General features: G+C 38.6%; 1 protein-coding gene across 2 annotated transcripts in view; it reads right to left on the bottom strand.

The window, feature by feature from the left end:
• TRIM24 (tripartite motif containing 24) overlaps positions 1 to 16,559 on the bottom strand; it is a 123,819-nt gene that overhangs the window by 18,912 nt on the left and 88,348 nt on the right. Inside the window, exons 8-10 of one of the 2 annotated variants that reach the window (XM_043589675.1) lie at positions 11,488 to 11,605; positions 8,678 to 8,844; positions 3,427 to 3,600 (exon numbers count right to left, since the gene is read on the bottom strand). In XM_043589675.1, coding sequence (XP_043445610.1) covers positions 3,427 to 3,600; positions 8,678 to 8,844; positions 11,488 to 11,605 — 459 coding nt within the window. Of the gene's footprint in view, positions 1 to 3,426; positions 3,601 to 8,575; positions 8,845 to 11,487; positions 11,606 to 16,559 lie in introns of both variants that reach the window. The other variant, XM_043589674.1, reaches the window with a different exon arrangement.

The following is a 16,559-nucleotide window of genomic DNA, read 5'->3' as shown; positions in this document are numbered from 1 at the left end:
ATTTTCATTCATGATTTTATCTATTTGGGTCATCTCTCTTTTGTTTTTAAGAAGCCTGGCTAGGGGTTTATCAATTTTGTTTATTTCTTCAAAAAACCAACTCTTGGTTTCATTGATCTGCTCTACAGTTTTTTTAGATTCTATAGTGTTTATTTCTGCTCTGATCTTTATTATTTCTCTTCTTCTGCTGGATTTAGGCTGTGTTATTATACAAAGATATGAGTTTAGAGTCATTGTCATGTCTGTAGGTTTCATGCTTGTAGCGGTGTCTCTGGTACTTTGTCTCACAGGATCCCCCTTAGGATCTCTTGTAGGCCCGGTTTAGTGGTGACGAATTCCTTCAGTTTTTGTTTTTGGGAAGACCTTTATCTCTCCTTCTATTCTAAATGACAGACTTGCTGGATAAAAGATTCTCGGCTGCCTATTTTTTCTATTCATCACATTGAAGATTTCCTGCCATTCCTTTCTGGCCTGCCAAGTTTCAGTAGAGAGATCCGTCACTAGTCTTATCCGTCTCCCTTTATATGTTAGAGCACATTTATCCCTAGCTGCTTTCAGAATTTTCTCTTTATCCTTGTATTTTGCCAGTTTCACTATGATATGTCATGCAGAAGATCGATTCAAGTTACGTCTTAAGGGAGTCCTCTGTGCCTCTTGGATTTCAATGCCTTTTTCCTTCCCCAGATCAGGGAAGTTCTCAGCTATTATTTCTTCAAGTACACCTTCAGCACCTTTCCCTCTCTCTTCCTCCTCTGGAATACCAATTATGCATATATTATTTCTCTTTAGTGCATCACTTAGTTCTCTAATTTTCCCCTCATACTCCTGGATTTTATCTTTTTCTCAGCTTCTTCTTTTTCCATAATTTTATCTCCTAGTTCACCTATTCTCTCCTCTGCGTCTTCAATCCGAGCTGTGGTCATCTCCATTTTATTTTGCAGCTCATTTATAGCATTTTTAGCTCCTCCTGGCTGTTCCTTAGTCCTTTGATCTCTGTAGCAATAGAGTCTCTGCTGTCCTCTATACGGTTTTCAAGCCCAGCGATTAATTTTATGACTATTACTCTAAATTCACTTTCTGTTATACTGTTTAAATCGTTTTTGATCAGTTCATTAGCTGTTGCTATTTCCTGGAGATTCTTTTGAGGGGATTCTTCCATTTTGTCATTTTGGATAGTCCCTGGAGTGGTGCGGAACTGCGGGGCACTTCCCCTGTGCTGTCTTGAATAACTTGCGTTGGTGAGTGGGGCCACAGTCAGACCTGATGTCTGCCCCCCGCCCACCGCTGGGGCCACAGTCAGACTGGTGTGTGCCTTCTCTTCCCCTCTCCTAGGGGCAGGATTCACTGTGAGGTGGCGTGGCTCATCTGGGCTACTTGCACACTGCCACGCTTGTGGTGCTGGGGGTCTGGTGTATCAGGTGGGGGGTGGGTAGGCAAGGTGCACAGGGGCGGGAGGGGCAGGCTCATTTCGCTTTTCCTTTGGTGATCCGATTCGGGAGGGGCCCTGCAGTACCTGGAATGAGACCCGCTGCTGGAGGGATGGATCCGCAGAAGCACAGCCTTGGGTGTTTGCACAGTGCAAGCAAGTTCCCTGACAGGAACTGGTTCCCTTTGGGATTTTGGCTGGGGGATGGGCGAGGGAGATGGTGCTGGCGAGCGCCTTTGTTCCCCGCCAAGCTGAGGTCTGTCGTCTGGGGCTCAACGACTCTCCCTCCCGTTGTCTTCCAGCCCTCCCGTTCTCCGAGCAGAGTGTTAGCTTATAACCTTCCAGATGTCAAGTCCCACTTGCTGTCAGAACACACTCTGTCCGGCCCCTCTGCTTTTGCAAGCCAGACTTGGGGGCTCTGCTTTGCCAGCGGGCTGCCCCTCCACCCCAGCTCCCTCCCGCTGGTCCGTGTAGCACACACCGCCTCTCCACCTTTCCTACCCTCTTCCGTGGGCCTCTCGTCTGCATTTGACTCCGGAGAATCCATTCTGCTAGTCTTCTGGTGGTTTTCTGGGTTATTTAGGCAGGTGTAGGTGGAATCTAAGTGATCAGCCGGAGGCGGTGAGCCCAGCGTCCTCCTACGCCGCCATCTTCCCCAACCTCTTCTCCAGGAAACATTTTAAAAACATCCTTAGAGTGTGTATCTACACATTAAAAATAACAACTGGAGAAGAGGAGCGGGGCGTCTGGGTGGCTCAGTTGGTTAAGTGTCCGACTTCGGCTCAGGTCATGATCTCATGGTTCGTGGGTCAAGCCCCACATCAGGGTCTGTGCTGACAGCTCAGAGTCTGGAGCCTGCTTCAGATTTTGTGTCTCCCTCTCTCTGCCCCTCCGCTCCTTGCTCTCTGTCCATCTCTCTTTCAAGAATAAAAAAACATTAAAAAAATTAAAAAAACAAAAAAAAAAAACAACTGGGGAAGAGGGAAGGTACACGTTTGTGCACACAGAGTGTGCTAGGTGCTTTTGTACACATTAGCAGTCTCAGCACAACTCTGCAAGGGATTCAATATATAGCTGGGGCAAATGACATTTAAAAGATTAAACTTGCACAAGGTCACAAAACTCTTAGGAAAGTAAACAGGACTTAAGGCTACAATGCAGCTTGAGTCCTTTTCACCTCTCTCTACCAATGAAGCAGAGAAAGAAATGACTTATTTAAAAGCGTTTTTATTAAAATATTAAGAAAATTCTGTGCTATTAAAGCAAAGCTAAACTAATTATAACCACACACAAACACACAGCACATGCACTTTTTGAATAGAATTTTCACATCATTTGATTAAACGAATGTCAGAGAATTATAGAAACCACATCATATTCCTTATTTTGGTCTTGGCAAAAATATGAAACTGAAATCAGCCTACAAGTACTAAGCTGGAAAGAGTGTTGACACAAGTGCTTGAAGACAGAGAACTTTGACAAATATAACAAAATAGTGTCTTATCTAGAAAATATTTTTACCTGAAGACCTTAAGAATATAAATATTAAATCCTATTGGATTTAATATAGAACCTTAAAACATTCAATTTCATCAGATGTATAGGTACTCCATATTAAAACTATCAGTTTTTTTCTAAGTCTCCTTCAAACAATTTAAAGATTTCTCTTTTGCAGAATATAACCTGTATTTGTTAGAATTCTTCTTAGTAAATGTAATGAACTCAGCTAAAAGCTGCACCTATGAGTATTGCCAAACGTCATACCTACGACTCACTGATTATTCTGGGCCTTTAATCCAACTTAAGTGGATTTCTCTTGTTAATTATAAATCAGGACCCATTCTCTTAGCTTTGTCTCTATGTCTGTAATAAACTTGGTAACTCACACTTATTAAAAACAAAAAAACTTGCTCTTCATAACCATTGCTTTATTTATAAATTCAACGTGATCTGAAAGCAGAGAAGCAGAACAAGAAGCTGAAGAGAGTAAATATATATACCTGTTTTATAGCTTGTTGAGCCAAAAAAGCCATCTGTAGCGGGTTGGGCTTTATTGCTTGTCTCGGCATGTTCTGGTTCGGTGGGTATCTCAGCTGTTGAGGATGTGGAGGAAGAACTGGTCCATTGGGTTTGGGGCTGTGATTTTGGAAATTTATCAAACGTGGAGGGGGTTGCTGGAAAAAAGATATTAAACCATTTTAGTGACGGTCATCTCCTGAAAGACAAATTACAGAGAAGTCTGTAACTTTCAAAGAAAGACAGCAACTCTGTCACAGACGAACAACTTATTAATACTACAACAAGGGTGTGGGGGAAGGAGGCAGCCTTCCAGAATGTGTAAAGCTATGTGAAAAGGGGTTTCATTAGGAAAGAGCCGTGGGACAGGGGTTTCCAACTTTAAGTAGGTTATAATAGGACTGGATGTAGGCGATGTTAGGAAGTAGGGAAAATTTGTGTTAAGTATCCTTCTAAGTCCCTGGTTTGCCCTCTTCAGACATCCTAAAATAATATGGTGGTTGAACACTAATCGCTAACATTTACTGAGCAGTCGTTACATGCCAGGCACTGCTTTCAGAGATTTCTATGAGAGAACTCATTTGATCTTCACAACACTCTTATGAGGTAGGGACTCTTTATTTTACAGAAAAGGAAATCAGGGTATAGAGAATTTAAATAACCTATCCAAGATTAACAAAGGTAGTAAAAGATGAAGCTGGAACTTGAACTTAAGCACTCTAGCTCCAAACTCTTAACTGACAAATCATGAATAGTGAAAACTGTTAATATTTGAAAACTGGGACACCTGGGTGGCTCAGTCAGTTAAGGGTCCAACTTTGGCTCAGGTCATGATCTCACATTTCGTGGGTGCGAGCCCCGCGTCGGGCTCTGTGCTGACCGCTCAGAGCCTAGAGCCTGCTTCAGATTCTATGTCTCTCTCTCTCTCTCTCTCTGTCTCCCTGCCCCTCCCTTGCTCACACTCTGTCTCTCTCTCTCAAAAATAAACATTAAAAAAAAAAAAAAAAGGAATTAGTGAGTTTTAGATCTGAGGTCCAACCATATGCCATGCATTGTGATTACCATTTTACATGTGTTACTTCATTATGTCATTTGTAAAACGAGGACACTGAACATTAGAAAGCTTACGTAGCTTGAAAAAGGTCACGTGGCTAGTGAAAGGTGCTGCTAGAGCTTTGATCCAAAGCTAGTTTGCCTCATCATTACCAAAATGCATTCTGGTATTTAGCTGGGGATTGATTAAGGTACAGATGAGAGGATGAAATTTCCCTAAAAGGACATAGATTTCAAGTGGAAACCCTCCAAGGACAACACTAGTTGGTTACAGGACAGGGCAAGGGCTGGGAAGACAAGCCTACTTTGTGCATAAATGCTAGCCTTGGAAATTGAGATCAGTGTTCTAGAAAAAGGTAACCTTATATGCCAGTCTTCGTTTCATCATGAACCAATCCTACGGTTGGCAACTTATTGCGAAGCAAATACTTATTTTTAGGCGCTGTAAACTGTGAAGGAAGACAGCTATAAAGTGTAGCCCTGCCTTCTTTTTTAGCTTTTACTCTCTCATTTTTTGAATTTACTCTCCTTGCATGGGTAAACTGCTTCTCTTTCCCCTGTCTTACAAATTAGTTGGCACTGGGTTCACCCTCAGTAACTCTCAAGAGTAGCCAGCAATTACACACCCAAGAAAAACAGATTTAGATACTGTTTCAACACCAAGGGAATTTCTGTGGGTGAAGAAGAGAAAAATATTAGAGAAAATATCAGAACTGTACAGAAGCATATGCCTGAAGCGATAGCAATTCTTTCTAATTCTTAAAGTCTTGTGACTTGAAGGGTTTTATATCAGAGAAACACAAACAGAAAACAGTTGGGCGATTACAGTGGAAATAGTACAAAACTTCTAAATTTATCTAAGAGATAATTTTTTATAAAGTGGAAAAGCACCTAAAATGGTCCTTAAGGAGAATAAAGGTAATCCTCGAAGTCCTTTGCTGCCCTACTCTCACAGTCCCAGCAAGAATGAGGTTTATATATTGATACAGTCAAGAAATGACACTTGATGTCACAGTAATGTACCCTGTGAGAAGTCAGTGTGGGAATGGATGTCGACCCTACCATCAAGGAGCTCACAGTTTGGTAAGACGTGAGGGGTTTTTCCCCCCTCTGCTAAACAGTTACAGTTGACTGCATTAGACAGGGAAGGCAACTTCGAAGAATAAGATTAGGAACTAGTTCTGAGCATAAAAGAAAAAGCAAAACCAGTGGTACTTTAATTAAATGGAATCACCTAAGTTGCAAGAAAGATACAGAAGGAAAAAACAGAACAGAGAAATAATTGAGCACTTTAGCAAACTAACATATAATCATCGTTACCCTCATCTGCACTCTAAGTGCCTTCATTATTATAGGGTTTGACTGTATTCTAGGTCAGTAGTTCCCAACTGTGCATAACCATGAAGGATAGCAGATGTCCTTCTAACTCTTCAGGAAAATGAATGTTTACATATGAATGAGAGCATCTCCACAGCAATAAATCTGACTCAGGAGTAAGAGCCATTGCTGTGAATTATGCATTCAAAAACATACGTGACCACACTCAACAAACTGTGATCTGTCCACTGGAGTATAAAAAGATATACTGTATATTGCTAAATAAACAGAGATACACAGTCTATCAAGTTTGTACCACTTGGTCATAGAAGTGTGTATCCTAGGTCTGTATCACCCAACTCTTTAACCACACAGATTATGTGGTTAATATTCAGAGGAAGAAGAAATAAGGAACTCTCATGCAAGCAATTTTTTAGAAGTAGTCCTTCAAATTTACCTGGGTCCTACAGACAGATGCAGAGTACGATCTGAACATGTCCACAAAGCCAGAGGCACACACGCACCTCCTCTTAGGCACACATTTCCCTACGCTTTACATGTAAATAAACTGGTAGAAAACGAAGTCTACAGCTGAGCAGGGCAAGCTTATGGAGGAGGAGAAACTGATGACTGAAAAATATATGAGTATTTGACAGAGAACACATAAAAATGAGGGGTGAGAAGACAGAAAAACAACAGTGTGTGAGGTAATGACCAAAAGATATGAAGGTTATCTTATTTCTAAGTGGGAAAATTAGGTCACATAATGGAGATTGTGCATTATATAGATTATACAGCAGTAAATCCTAGAGAGGAAAAATAAGATCAAATGCAAATTTGAGATACGTAGGCTAAATAAAGGCTCAGAGATCACTTCTGTTTTGTCGCTGCTTAAATAATGAGTGACCAAGTCACACAGTATCTACTAACTGCTCAGTTCCTCACTTCTTAGTGAAAAGATAATTAACATAAATAATGGATTTATCCTTTTTTTTTTGCTTTAATAAACTATTAAATAAAAATCACTTTTCTATCTCCCACTTAAGGTAAATATTAATCATGCAAATGCTTAGCACTAAGCGCTCAACCCTCTTCTCTTCACATTTATCTTTAGAAATATTTTGGTACTCTTTGAAGTCTACCTGCAATATGTCGCTCTGCAGAGATAATGACAAAATTACTCAGTTTTCTTAAAATTCCAACTCTACCAGTTGAAACTCTTGGTATCTACAGTGTACAACTCTCTTCTCACGGAGCACTCACCAAAGACTTCTTAAATTCTTTGTTAATTACTTCTGTGAACATGTGGGTTAAAGTTCTAGAGGAATAATCAATTTGGCATATTAAGTTAGGCATTTTAATATACCCCTGGATTTGACAAGCCTTCTTAATCAAATTATTAGAAAGCCATAAACCTCAAATAAATCAACTCAGGCCTTCACAGAAGCAATTTAACAAAATCACGATCTACATATGCCTACAACTTTCTTCAGGGTTGAAATAAGAGCCCTATGAAGACCAATTCTATGTTTTGCAAAATTGCTACAAAAAAATTATCATGCCATTTAAAATTGCTTTTTCATGAAGAACCACATTATATATTCCTCTTAGTGCTTGTAAAATACTAGTAAAACGTTTTTTCTCTAATTAACTGGCATTTTTCCTTTTTACCAAATATAGATATTATGCCTATTTCTCATTTTCTTGGGTTGAGAAAAAATTCTGAGCTAAGTCTTGTTCTCAAGTAGTTCTTCACACTTTGATACTTATTAAACCATGTTCTACTTCATTTGTGTCATTACTGTTTCTTCAAATGCTTCTCAGAAATAGGAAGAATACATATTAATAAATCTAACTGTCAATAACAATTTGTATGATTTGATTAGACCTTATATTCCTTAGTAAACTTATTACGTATGCCCAGATCTAACTTGAGCAGGACGGTTAAACTACTTAACAGAGTGCATAAACTTCTTATCTTGAAAAACTGACTTAGGGGCGCCTGGGTGGCGCAGTCGGTTAAGCGTCCGACTTCAGCCAGGTCACGATCTCGCGGTCCGTGAGTTCGAGCCCCGCGTCAGGCTCTGGGCTGATGGCTCAGAGCCTGGAGCCTGTTTCCGATTCTGTGTCTCCCTCTCTCTCTGCCCCTCCCCCGTTCATGCTCTGTCTCTCTCTGTCCCAAAAATAAATAAACGTTGAAAAAAAAAATTAAAAAAAAAAAAGAAAAACTGACTTAAAAGTAAATGGAATGCTTCATATTTAGTAAGAATAAGAATGGTTCATGGAGTATCTCCTCAGAAATAAAGTTTGAAAAAGGTATTTTTCTAAGGAACCATTCCGCCCCACTTTTCTATTTGACCCTAGTTTCTAAGATGCAGTGTGGTTTTTCTAAAACACTGCATCCCCACAAAGAACAGAAAACTGAAGTATTAGTCATTCTGAAGCACTAATACAAGAATTATGAGTTATAGATTTACAAATTTCCTCATCAGTCATAGGCATGGGTTATTTAGGAATGCAATCATTTATCCTGTTATAATTTGAAGAGTAGATGAAAACAGATGTACCAGCTAAATAAACCATTAATTCCTTTTTGAGAAGGACTAAAAACTAGAAGCTAAATCAAGGATACTTAATTTGATAAATTTTTAACAATTCATATATGTAAATCACAAATGACAGATGTCTTGGTTATTTTAAGAGATGTTGAATACAATTGTACTATCATTATCTAAGTTAGGACAGGCCTGCTTCCAAATTTACCTGATGAGAGATGGAAGGTTGCTGGATGGGCCCCTGCATTCTAGGGTTTGGTAAACCCACAGGTGCTGGCCTCCGTTGCACCTGTTGCCTCTGAGCCATTACCTGTTGCTGCATATGCTGGAGTCGTAATTGAGCTAGGCTGATCTGTGTTGGAAACTTGGATAACTGGTTTGAAGATAAACCACCTGGTGGCTGTGAATTCTGTTCCACGACAGGATTCTGCTTAGGCATTTGTGGCTGACTCTCTTTATCTTCAATTACTAAAGAACCTAATTAAAGAGAAAAAGTTAAGTTCTAAAGTTTTTCTGAAAGTGAAATAGCGTATTTCATAAGACTCTTTTTGCTGAACTTCAAATTGCCAAGAAACTTTTTCATCTCAGGAACGCTTTACACTCTTAGAAATCAAAGGTCACAAAGAGCTTTTGTTTACGTAAGTTCTATCTATCAAATTTTCACATTTTAGAAACTATTAAAAACATTTTTTAGTTATTAACTCATTTAAAAATAACAAGCCCACAGTAACACATTTTTATGAAAAAATAACTTCACAAAAATTAATGAAGATTTACATTGTTTTAAGTTTTTAAAATCTTCACATGTCTGGTCTAAGAGCTGAACTCTCCAATTTGTTTCTGTATTGTCTGTCATTATATGTTGTTTGGGTTGAAATTTATGAAGAAAATCCAGCCACACATAGACATGTAGTTGGGAAAAGTCCCATAAAGGAGTCCCATACAATATTTTGAGAACTGCTCTTGTATATCAAAATAAAACAAGTCAATCTGACGTTGGTTCTAAAAATCCCACAATGTATTTGATTCTTTAGAATGAACAATTTGTAATCTCTTAAGTTCGTTATACCTTCACGGCTCATACTACGTCAGCTCTCTGACAGAGAATACTGTGGCTCACAACTACACTTTTAGAATTTAAAGGTGCCTCTAGTAGGTCTGATTACAGCATAAGGCAAAGCTTGACTTCTTCAACAGACTCAATTTCTGATTTATTAAGCATAAACATCCTAAAAAAATATGGTCATCATTCATTAAATACTCATTGCATGTTAGGTAATGTGATAGTAGGTCTATGTATATTCTTGTTAAAGTCCTTTTTATAGATAAGGGATCTAAGGCTCAGAGAGATTAAGTAAATTACCCAAACTCACCGAGACATTAAGTGAATGTTGACATAGATCAATATTTTCCCTCTGTACTCGTCTAGAAGACATTTCTCAGAAGCCACGGATAACACCAAGTCTGGGAAACTTGAATCCTTCTTAGAATATTTAAAATGTAAATCTCATTGTAAATGGTAATTTACACAGCTGTAAGTGATGGCTCTGAGAAGTCTTACCGTAAAGGATATTGTTTAACCTTATTATAGGAATTTCACAAATAGGAGATGCTGTTTTTATTTTGTTTTTGCTGATGCAGACATACCTAAAACTATATACATTTATGTATATAGTTACACATTTTACTTATGTCTACATCACGAGGTTTATGCTGTAAGTTATATGCTTGTAATTACATGTATTTCTATACATGACTACTTGTACAGATATATAACTTGTGATTCATAACTTCTGTATAGCTGAATCTGTGGTGGTTTGGTGAGGTAGGTAAGAGATAGTTACTTAGAAACACACTTTGTATTAAGATGCTGCTTTTTAGTAAGACAGGTCAGAGTGTGTGTTATTCCAGCTGCCTGCTACCTATCAATAAATACATTGCTGCATGCACTTCAAAATTGAGCTACAGGGGTTAACTTATCACTATCCTTTTTTTTCTTTTGTATGGATGCAATCTGTGTAAGCTTATTGCTTCCTTTCTTGATGTGTTAGAGCACTGACTCTCTCCAGCCATTTCTTCCTTTCCTACCTAGAATCGAGCTGAGGGTATGAGAGACCAAACATCCTTGATGATTTTGAAACATAGTCTGTGAGCCCAAAAAACTGTCATCAAAGGGAATATACTGATGGCTGATGAAGAATGTACAGGGAATTCTTAAATTTCTGTTTCTATAGTTTCCATGTGAGAAATTAAGAAGAAAGGCAAAAAGTGAAGACTTTTTCTACTATTTGAGTTCCTAATCTTACCAAAATGACAGTCTCCCTCTGTGATAATTTGGCGGGCTCTAATACTAAAAACTGGGGCACTTTTCTGTGTGCTTGTTACATTTCAATTAGGAAGTTTAAAAATACAGTTATTTCAGGGCGCCTGGGTGGCTCAGTGACGTGAGCGACTGACTTCGGTTCAGGTCATGATCTCACAGCTCATGAGTTCGAGCCCCGTGTCGGGCTCTGTGCTGACAGCTTGGAGCCTGGAGCCTGGAGCCTGCTTCGGCTTCTGTGTCTCCCTCTCTCTCTCTGCCCCTCCCCCCTCGCGTTCTGTCTCTCTCTCAAAAATAAATAAACATTAAAAAACAATGTAAAAAAATATACAGTTATTATATAAAAGGTGGAATAAAAGATGAGAAGTGTTCCCTAGCAAGATCAAGCAAATGAACCTTTAGGTGCTCCATGACTGGGTATAAGAAGTAAACCAACAGAACACATTCCACATAACAAAAATCCTGTATCAATGGCAGTTATGAGTCAAAAGTTTTATTACCCCATTGTGATAAATCTATAGTTAACAGTAAAAGCAATATTCTATGGAAAAAAGAACTTCTAAATTCCCAAGTCTAGACATCCTGTGAGTCAATATTAAGGATGTTTCATATTATCCATTTATTTACATATGTGTATTTATACTCAGGCATGTGTTACACAGATACACACGTTAATAAAATACTGTCAAAAATTCCATGTCTTTAAAATAAGGTAATAAAAACACTTTGATAGCATTATCATAATCATTAAGAGCTCCAGAAACAAATGGCACTTTGAGGAAACGGACATAATGGCCTACCTAAATTGATAATATTTTGAGCCCAGAAACTAGGATCACAGTGAAACTGGATGGTATTGTTGGTCACTGGGGAAGCATCACACCTTGCTCGAAGGAGGTGCCGTAACCGGTATGTAATCTAGGAGAAAGGAGAGACAACTAAACATCAGTATCTTTCATCAGGCAAATAATTTATTAAGTTCCCAGGGAATACACCAAAAAAGTCATTTCTGGTATGTATGCTGATACAAAACAGGTAATCATATAGAAGCTATAAAATATGGATACACAACATGGTTTTCTTTCTAAAATGTTAAGTTTTGAGGTATAATTTAGTTACCTATACTGTTGAATACAAAACTGAAAAGTATCTTCAAGTGATACGTTAAAGTGAGGTTTTTTGAATTAATAAAAGTTTAGAGAAGCACCAACTAAATATCTGTGAAATAAACCTTAACATATTTTGCTCTTTTATTATACTTATGCTTTTAAAGAAAGCTTCAGGATTTGGATTAAGGGGCTAATGAGTTATGGAAAATACAGATTAATCTCTGCTCAGGAGATGTAAGTACAGCTCACATCTAGGCTGCTAGTGGGATGGCTCCCCTTGCTCCTATGTTTTGAATCTCATGTCATTACACCACACCACCCACCTCCTTCCACCCTGTAGTCCTCAGTGAACACTTGGACCTTCTCTCTCAGCCCTTGAAGAATTTAGCTCCTGGCTCACTATCACCATCTCCAACATCACTCATCATAATTCTTAATGATTTTAATATCCAACCAGCTGATCCTTCTTTCTAGCTCACTTCCTCTGGTGCCCAGGTACCCATTATCCTATAAACCTTAAAGGCCCTATAAGCCTTTGCTCTTATAATTTTTCCATGTCCTTCAATCTCACATTACCATTATCCTTACCCAGCTTAAACCCCAGGGTCAAGTACCATAATCATGTCCTTGCATATACCCTCAATACCTGTTTTTCTCACATACTCCATCAAATATACTCCCATCTCTCTCCTCAACCTTTGTCACCAAACAAAACAAAACAAGCAACCCTGGTTAAATCCAGCTTTTGCCTAAATATAGCTGGACTGATAAAGGGAATGATCACTTCAAACACATGAAAATTTACTTCCGGTATGCCCCTAAGGGTGACTGGCTAGCATGTGACATTCTTCTGGTACTTTACTTCCCTACTCTCCTAAGTAACTGTTCAACTTTTCTTCTCAAATCTCTAGCACCCTTCCTCCCCCAATTGTCAATCTCAGCTGATGATTTTGCTTACAATTTTACTGAGAAAGCAGGAACAATCAGGGACCTTCTACAAATTCCCACCACTTGTGAGTATTAGTGTTCCCTCCAGTTGCAATGCTTCTAGAGCAGTCCTTCCACTTGTGCAACAGCTCCCAACCCTTCTTGCCTACTCACAGACACTGCTCAGCAACTTTCTTCCCTCTCCTGTATCACCTAGGCTTCCCTTTTACTGGATCACTCTCATCGACAGAGAAATGTTTTAACTTTTCCCAGCTAAAAACAAAACTCTTGGCTCTGTTTCTCTTGCCATCAACTGCTCCGTTTTCCTGCTTTTTACAGCAAACTCTTAAAAAACTCATCTATTTTTACTGTGCCCTGTTCCTCTCCTCCCATTCTTTTCTGAAACCACTCTTTCACTTGGCTTTCAGCATACTATACCCTCAAGGTTTTATCTTTATTTTACCAGCTGCTACTTTTGGGGGCCACTGAGAACAGGTTTGGGCTCCAATGCACCATCGAAGCCTCTACTGTTGGTTCTTTCAACTGAGCCCCAGGGCTCAGTCTTTCAACTGCTCTCATTTCTCCTCTACCCACAGTTTCAGTGATCTCATATGGTCTCATAGTTTAAATGACTTCTTAATTTGTATCTCAAGTCTAGATCTCTCTTTTGAACTTGCATTTCCAACTAGTTACTCAACATCTCCACCTGGTTGTCTAATAGGCACCTCAAATTTAATCTGTTTAAAAGGGAATTTGTGATCTTTCTACACAAGTCTACTTGTCCTATAATCTTAGCCTTATCCATTACTGTCAACACTATTTTTCCTACAGCTTAGTCCTTGGTTCCTTTCTTTTTCTCATGCCCTACATTCAACCTGTTAGCAAAATCCTACTGGTTCTAGCCTTAAAAGATATGGATAACCCTATCCATTTTCCCATCAACTTTATTTATTATTATTATTATTATTATTATTATTATTATTATTATTATTTTAGTTTATTTTGAGAGGGAGAGACAAGAGGAGAGGAGAGGCAGAGAGAGAAAGAGAGAGAGAGAGAGAGAGAGAGAGAGAGAGAGAGAGAGAATGAATGAATCCTAAGCAGACTCCACACTGTCAGTGCAGAACCGGATGCAGGGCTCAAACCCAAGAACCGTGAGATAATGACCTGAGCTGAAATCAACAGTCGGATGCTTAAGTGACTGAGCCACCCAGGCACCCCTCTCATCACCTCTATTAATTCTCCTGCTATCCCTTTACTGCAGTAAGTAAGGCTCTAACTGGTCTCCCTTATATCTCCCTTGCCCTCAACTACCTATAGTCTGTTCTCAATAGCTACAGTGATTGTTAAAATATAAATCATATTCTGTCTTCCTTCTCAAGTCCCTCTCTCCAGCAGTTCCTCATCTGAGATTAAAAACCAAAGTCCTCATAATGAACTACAAGGCTTGTGCTATCTGACTGCACGACCTTACTCATACTACTTTCTGATCCTTCACTCTGTTCCAGCCCCTCATGCCTCTTTGTGTCCATATCACAAAAACCACCACCTCCATCTTTGTATCTGCTGTGTTGCTTCGCCAGAACAGACTTCCCCCAAATATCTGCAGGATGCAGGAATTACTTCTTTACTTTTCTTTAGTATTTGCTCAAATATCACCCTCTTTAGATAGACCAACTGATCTTAAACTACCACCTGCACTCCAGTGTTCCCAGACTCCCTTCCTTAATTTTCTCTAGAGCACTTAATATATACCAGGTAATAGTTATATATTTTACTTATTTTGGTACTGTCTCTCTCCACTAAATGTGACTCTTAAAGGGCAAAGATTTTATTTTGTTCTCTGTTCTCCCAGTGCTTAGAATGCTGCCTGATATATATAGCAGGTATTCAGTAAATAATTGTTGAATACATAATTTGCTTTAGTTGCTAAATTATTTTCAATAGCTCTAATAAATTGTGAGTAAAAAACCATCGAACTATTTTGGGACTAAGTAGAATACATGGCACAGTGTGTAGCTAACAGCACTCAACACAATGCTCTTCTCCCTAAGTTTTTCTGTCTTAACTTTTTGTGTCCTCTAACAGTTCTCACCGTAAAAGATGTTCCTACAAAGCTTACCAAAACAATCATTCCAAGAACTTTCCTTTGTAAATATACTCCTGTTTTATCATTTCCAAAAATTTGTTCATTTTGAAATAATTTTTAAATTGTAGAAAAGTGAAAAGAACCCTTCACCCAGATTTCCCAACGGCTGCTGTATTAACACACTTCTTCCAGTGCCTCCCCAACTGCTTTTGCACATACACTATTGCTACTAGTCTTTTTCTGAACCTTTTGACAGCAAGTTGCAGACATGAGGCTCTGTCTACCCTAAACACTCTGGCGAGTGCACCTTAAAACAAAGATTGTCTAACATAAAGAGCAAATTCCAAATTCTGAAACCAAGTCTGACAACACTGCCATCCAATCCAAAGACCTCATTCAAATGCCAACTCTGCCCACGGTGTCGCTTGCTAGGATACTGTCAAGGAATACAGGTTGCATTTGGATGCCATGTCCCTTCAGTTCCTTAGGCTTTCCCTGTCATTTATGTCATTGATGGCTTTAAAGAGCTCAAGAACTTATATTCTAGAAGAGCGCCTTCAACCTGGGTCTGAGTGCAGTTCCTCTTGATCAGACTTAGTAAAAGCATCCTTGTCAGGAATCCCACACTAATGATAATATAATGTGCACTTCTTAGCACATGAGATCAGGAAGCTCAGGATGGCAGCCTGTCCTACCACAAGTGCTGATACGAATCTTCGTCGCCTGACAATTTTGCTCCCCAGGTCCCCCACCTTGAATTCACTCGATTTCCCCCTTTGTAAACGCTTAGTATTTTGCAAAGAGGTATTGTAGCATTACACTGAAATCCTGTTCTATCAATTCTCTACCCAGCAGATTAGCATACACTGATGACTCCTTCTTAATTACCACTACCACAGTGACCATATGTACTACCCTTTCTACGTTTATTGATTTACACCGTGACATAAAATTTTCTTTATCATTTAGATAAAATGGTTAAATCAGAAATGCGAACACTTTCTTAAAAGAAAATCAGCTCTAATAAAAGGGAACTGTGAGGTCAATACTTGGATATACTTTTTTCTCCCCTTGAGATACTATGCTGTAGATGAGAAGCTGGAAGACGCAATTTATTTACAACTCAGATAGCTAGTATCTATTTACTATTAATTTGTACCAAGGTCTAAAAGTAGTATCAAACTTGGCCAAACTCTGTTCCTTAAGTAACATTTTTTCCTGATGTATTTTACTGTCATTCAATGTAAAATATAAGAGCTCTTTTACTGTCAAATTATTTTATTACCCATCTAAAATGTAAACCTTGTCAAAACTCCTGACGCATGTTTTAGTTATTTCTGAGAAGTGATAAGCCATGACTGGTATAGAGGGTAATGGTTTCATTAAATATACACACTTGTTAATCTCTCCAGATGTATCTGAACTTAAATGAACTCAGGTTTTACACTGAAACCTTAGCTACTGTTCAAAAAGCAACAGACAAAACATTTTTTTAAAATATGAAAGGTATCAAAACAGCTTTCAAGATAGCAATACTATTTACTGTCTCCTTTCTAATGAAGTTAAAATAAACTTAAAGAAGAAATTTAGTATTTGATTTTCCAATCCTATAAAAATGAACAGGCGGTTTTGTCTATACTTAGAGCTTCTGAAAGAAGACATTATCTTGTACCTGATTTTTTTTTCACCATCAATCTTTCGTTGAATTCCTATGCATCAAGCACTGAGTAACACAAAATTCCTACTT

This window comes from Prionailurus bengalensis, chromosome A2 (assembly GCF_016509475.1).
Source record: "Prionailurus bengalensis isolate Pbe53 chromosome A2, Fcat_Pben_1.1_paternal_pri, whole genome shotgun sequence".
NCBI classification, from domain to species: Eukaryota; Metazoa; Chordata; class Mammalia; order Carnivora; family Felidae; genus Prionailurus; species Prionailurus bengalensis.
The sequence above is the reverse complement of the archived record's forward strand: the minus strand, read 5'-3'. Positions and strand labels throughout refer to the sequence as shown.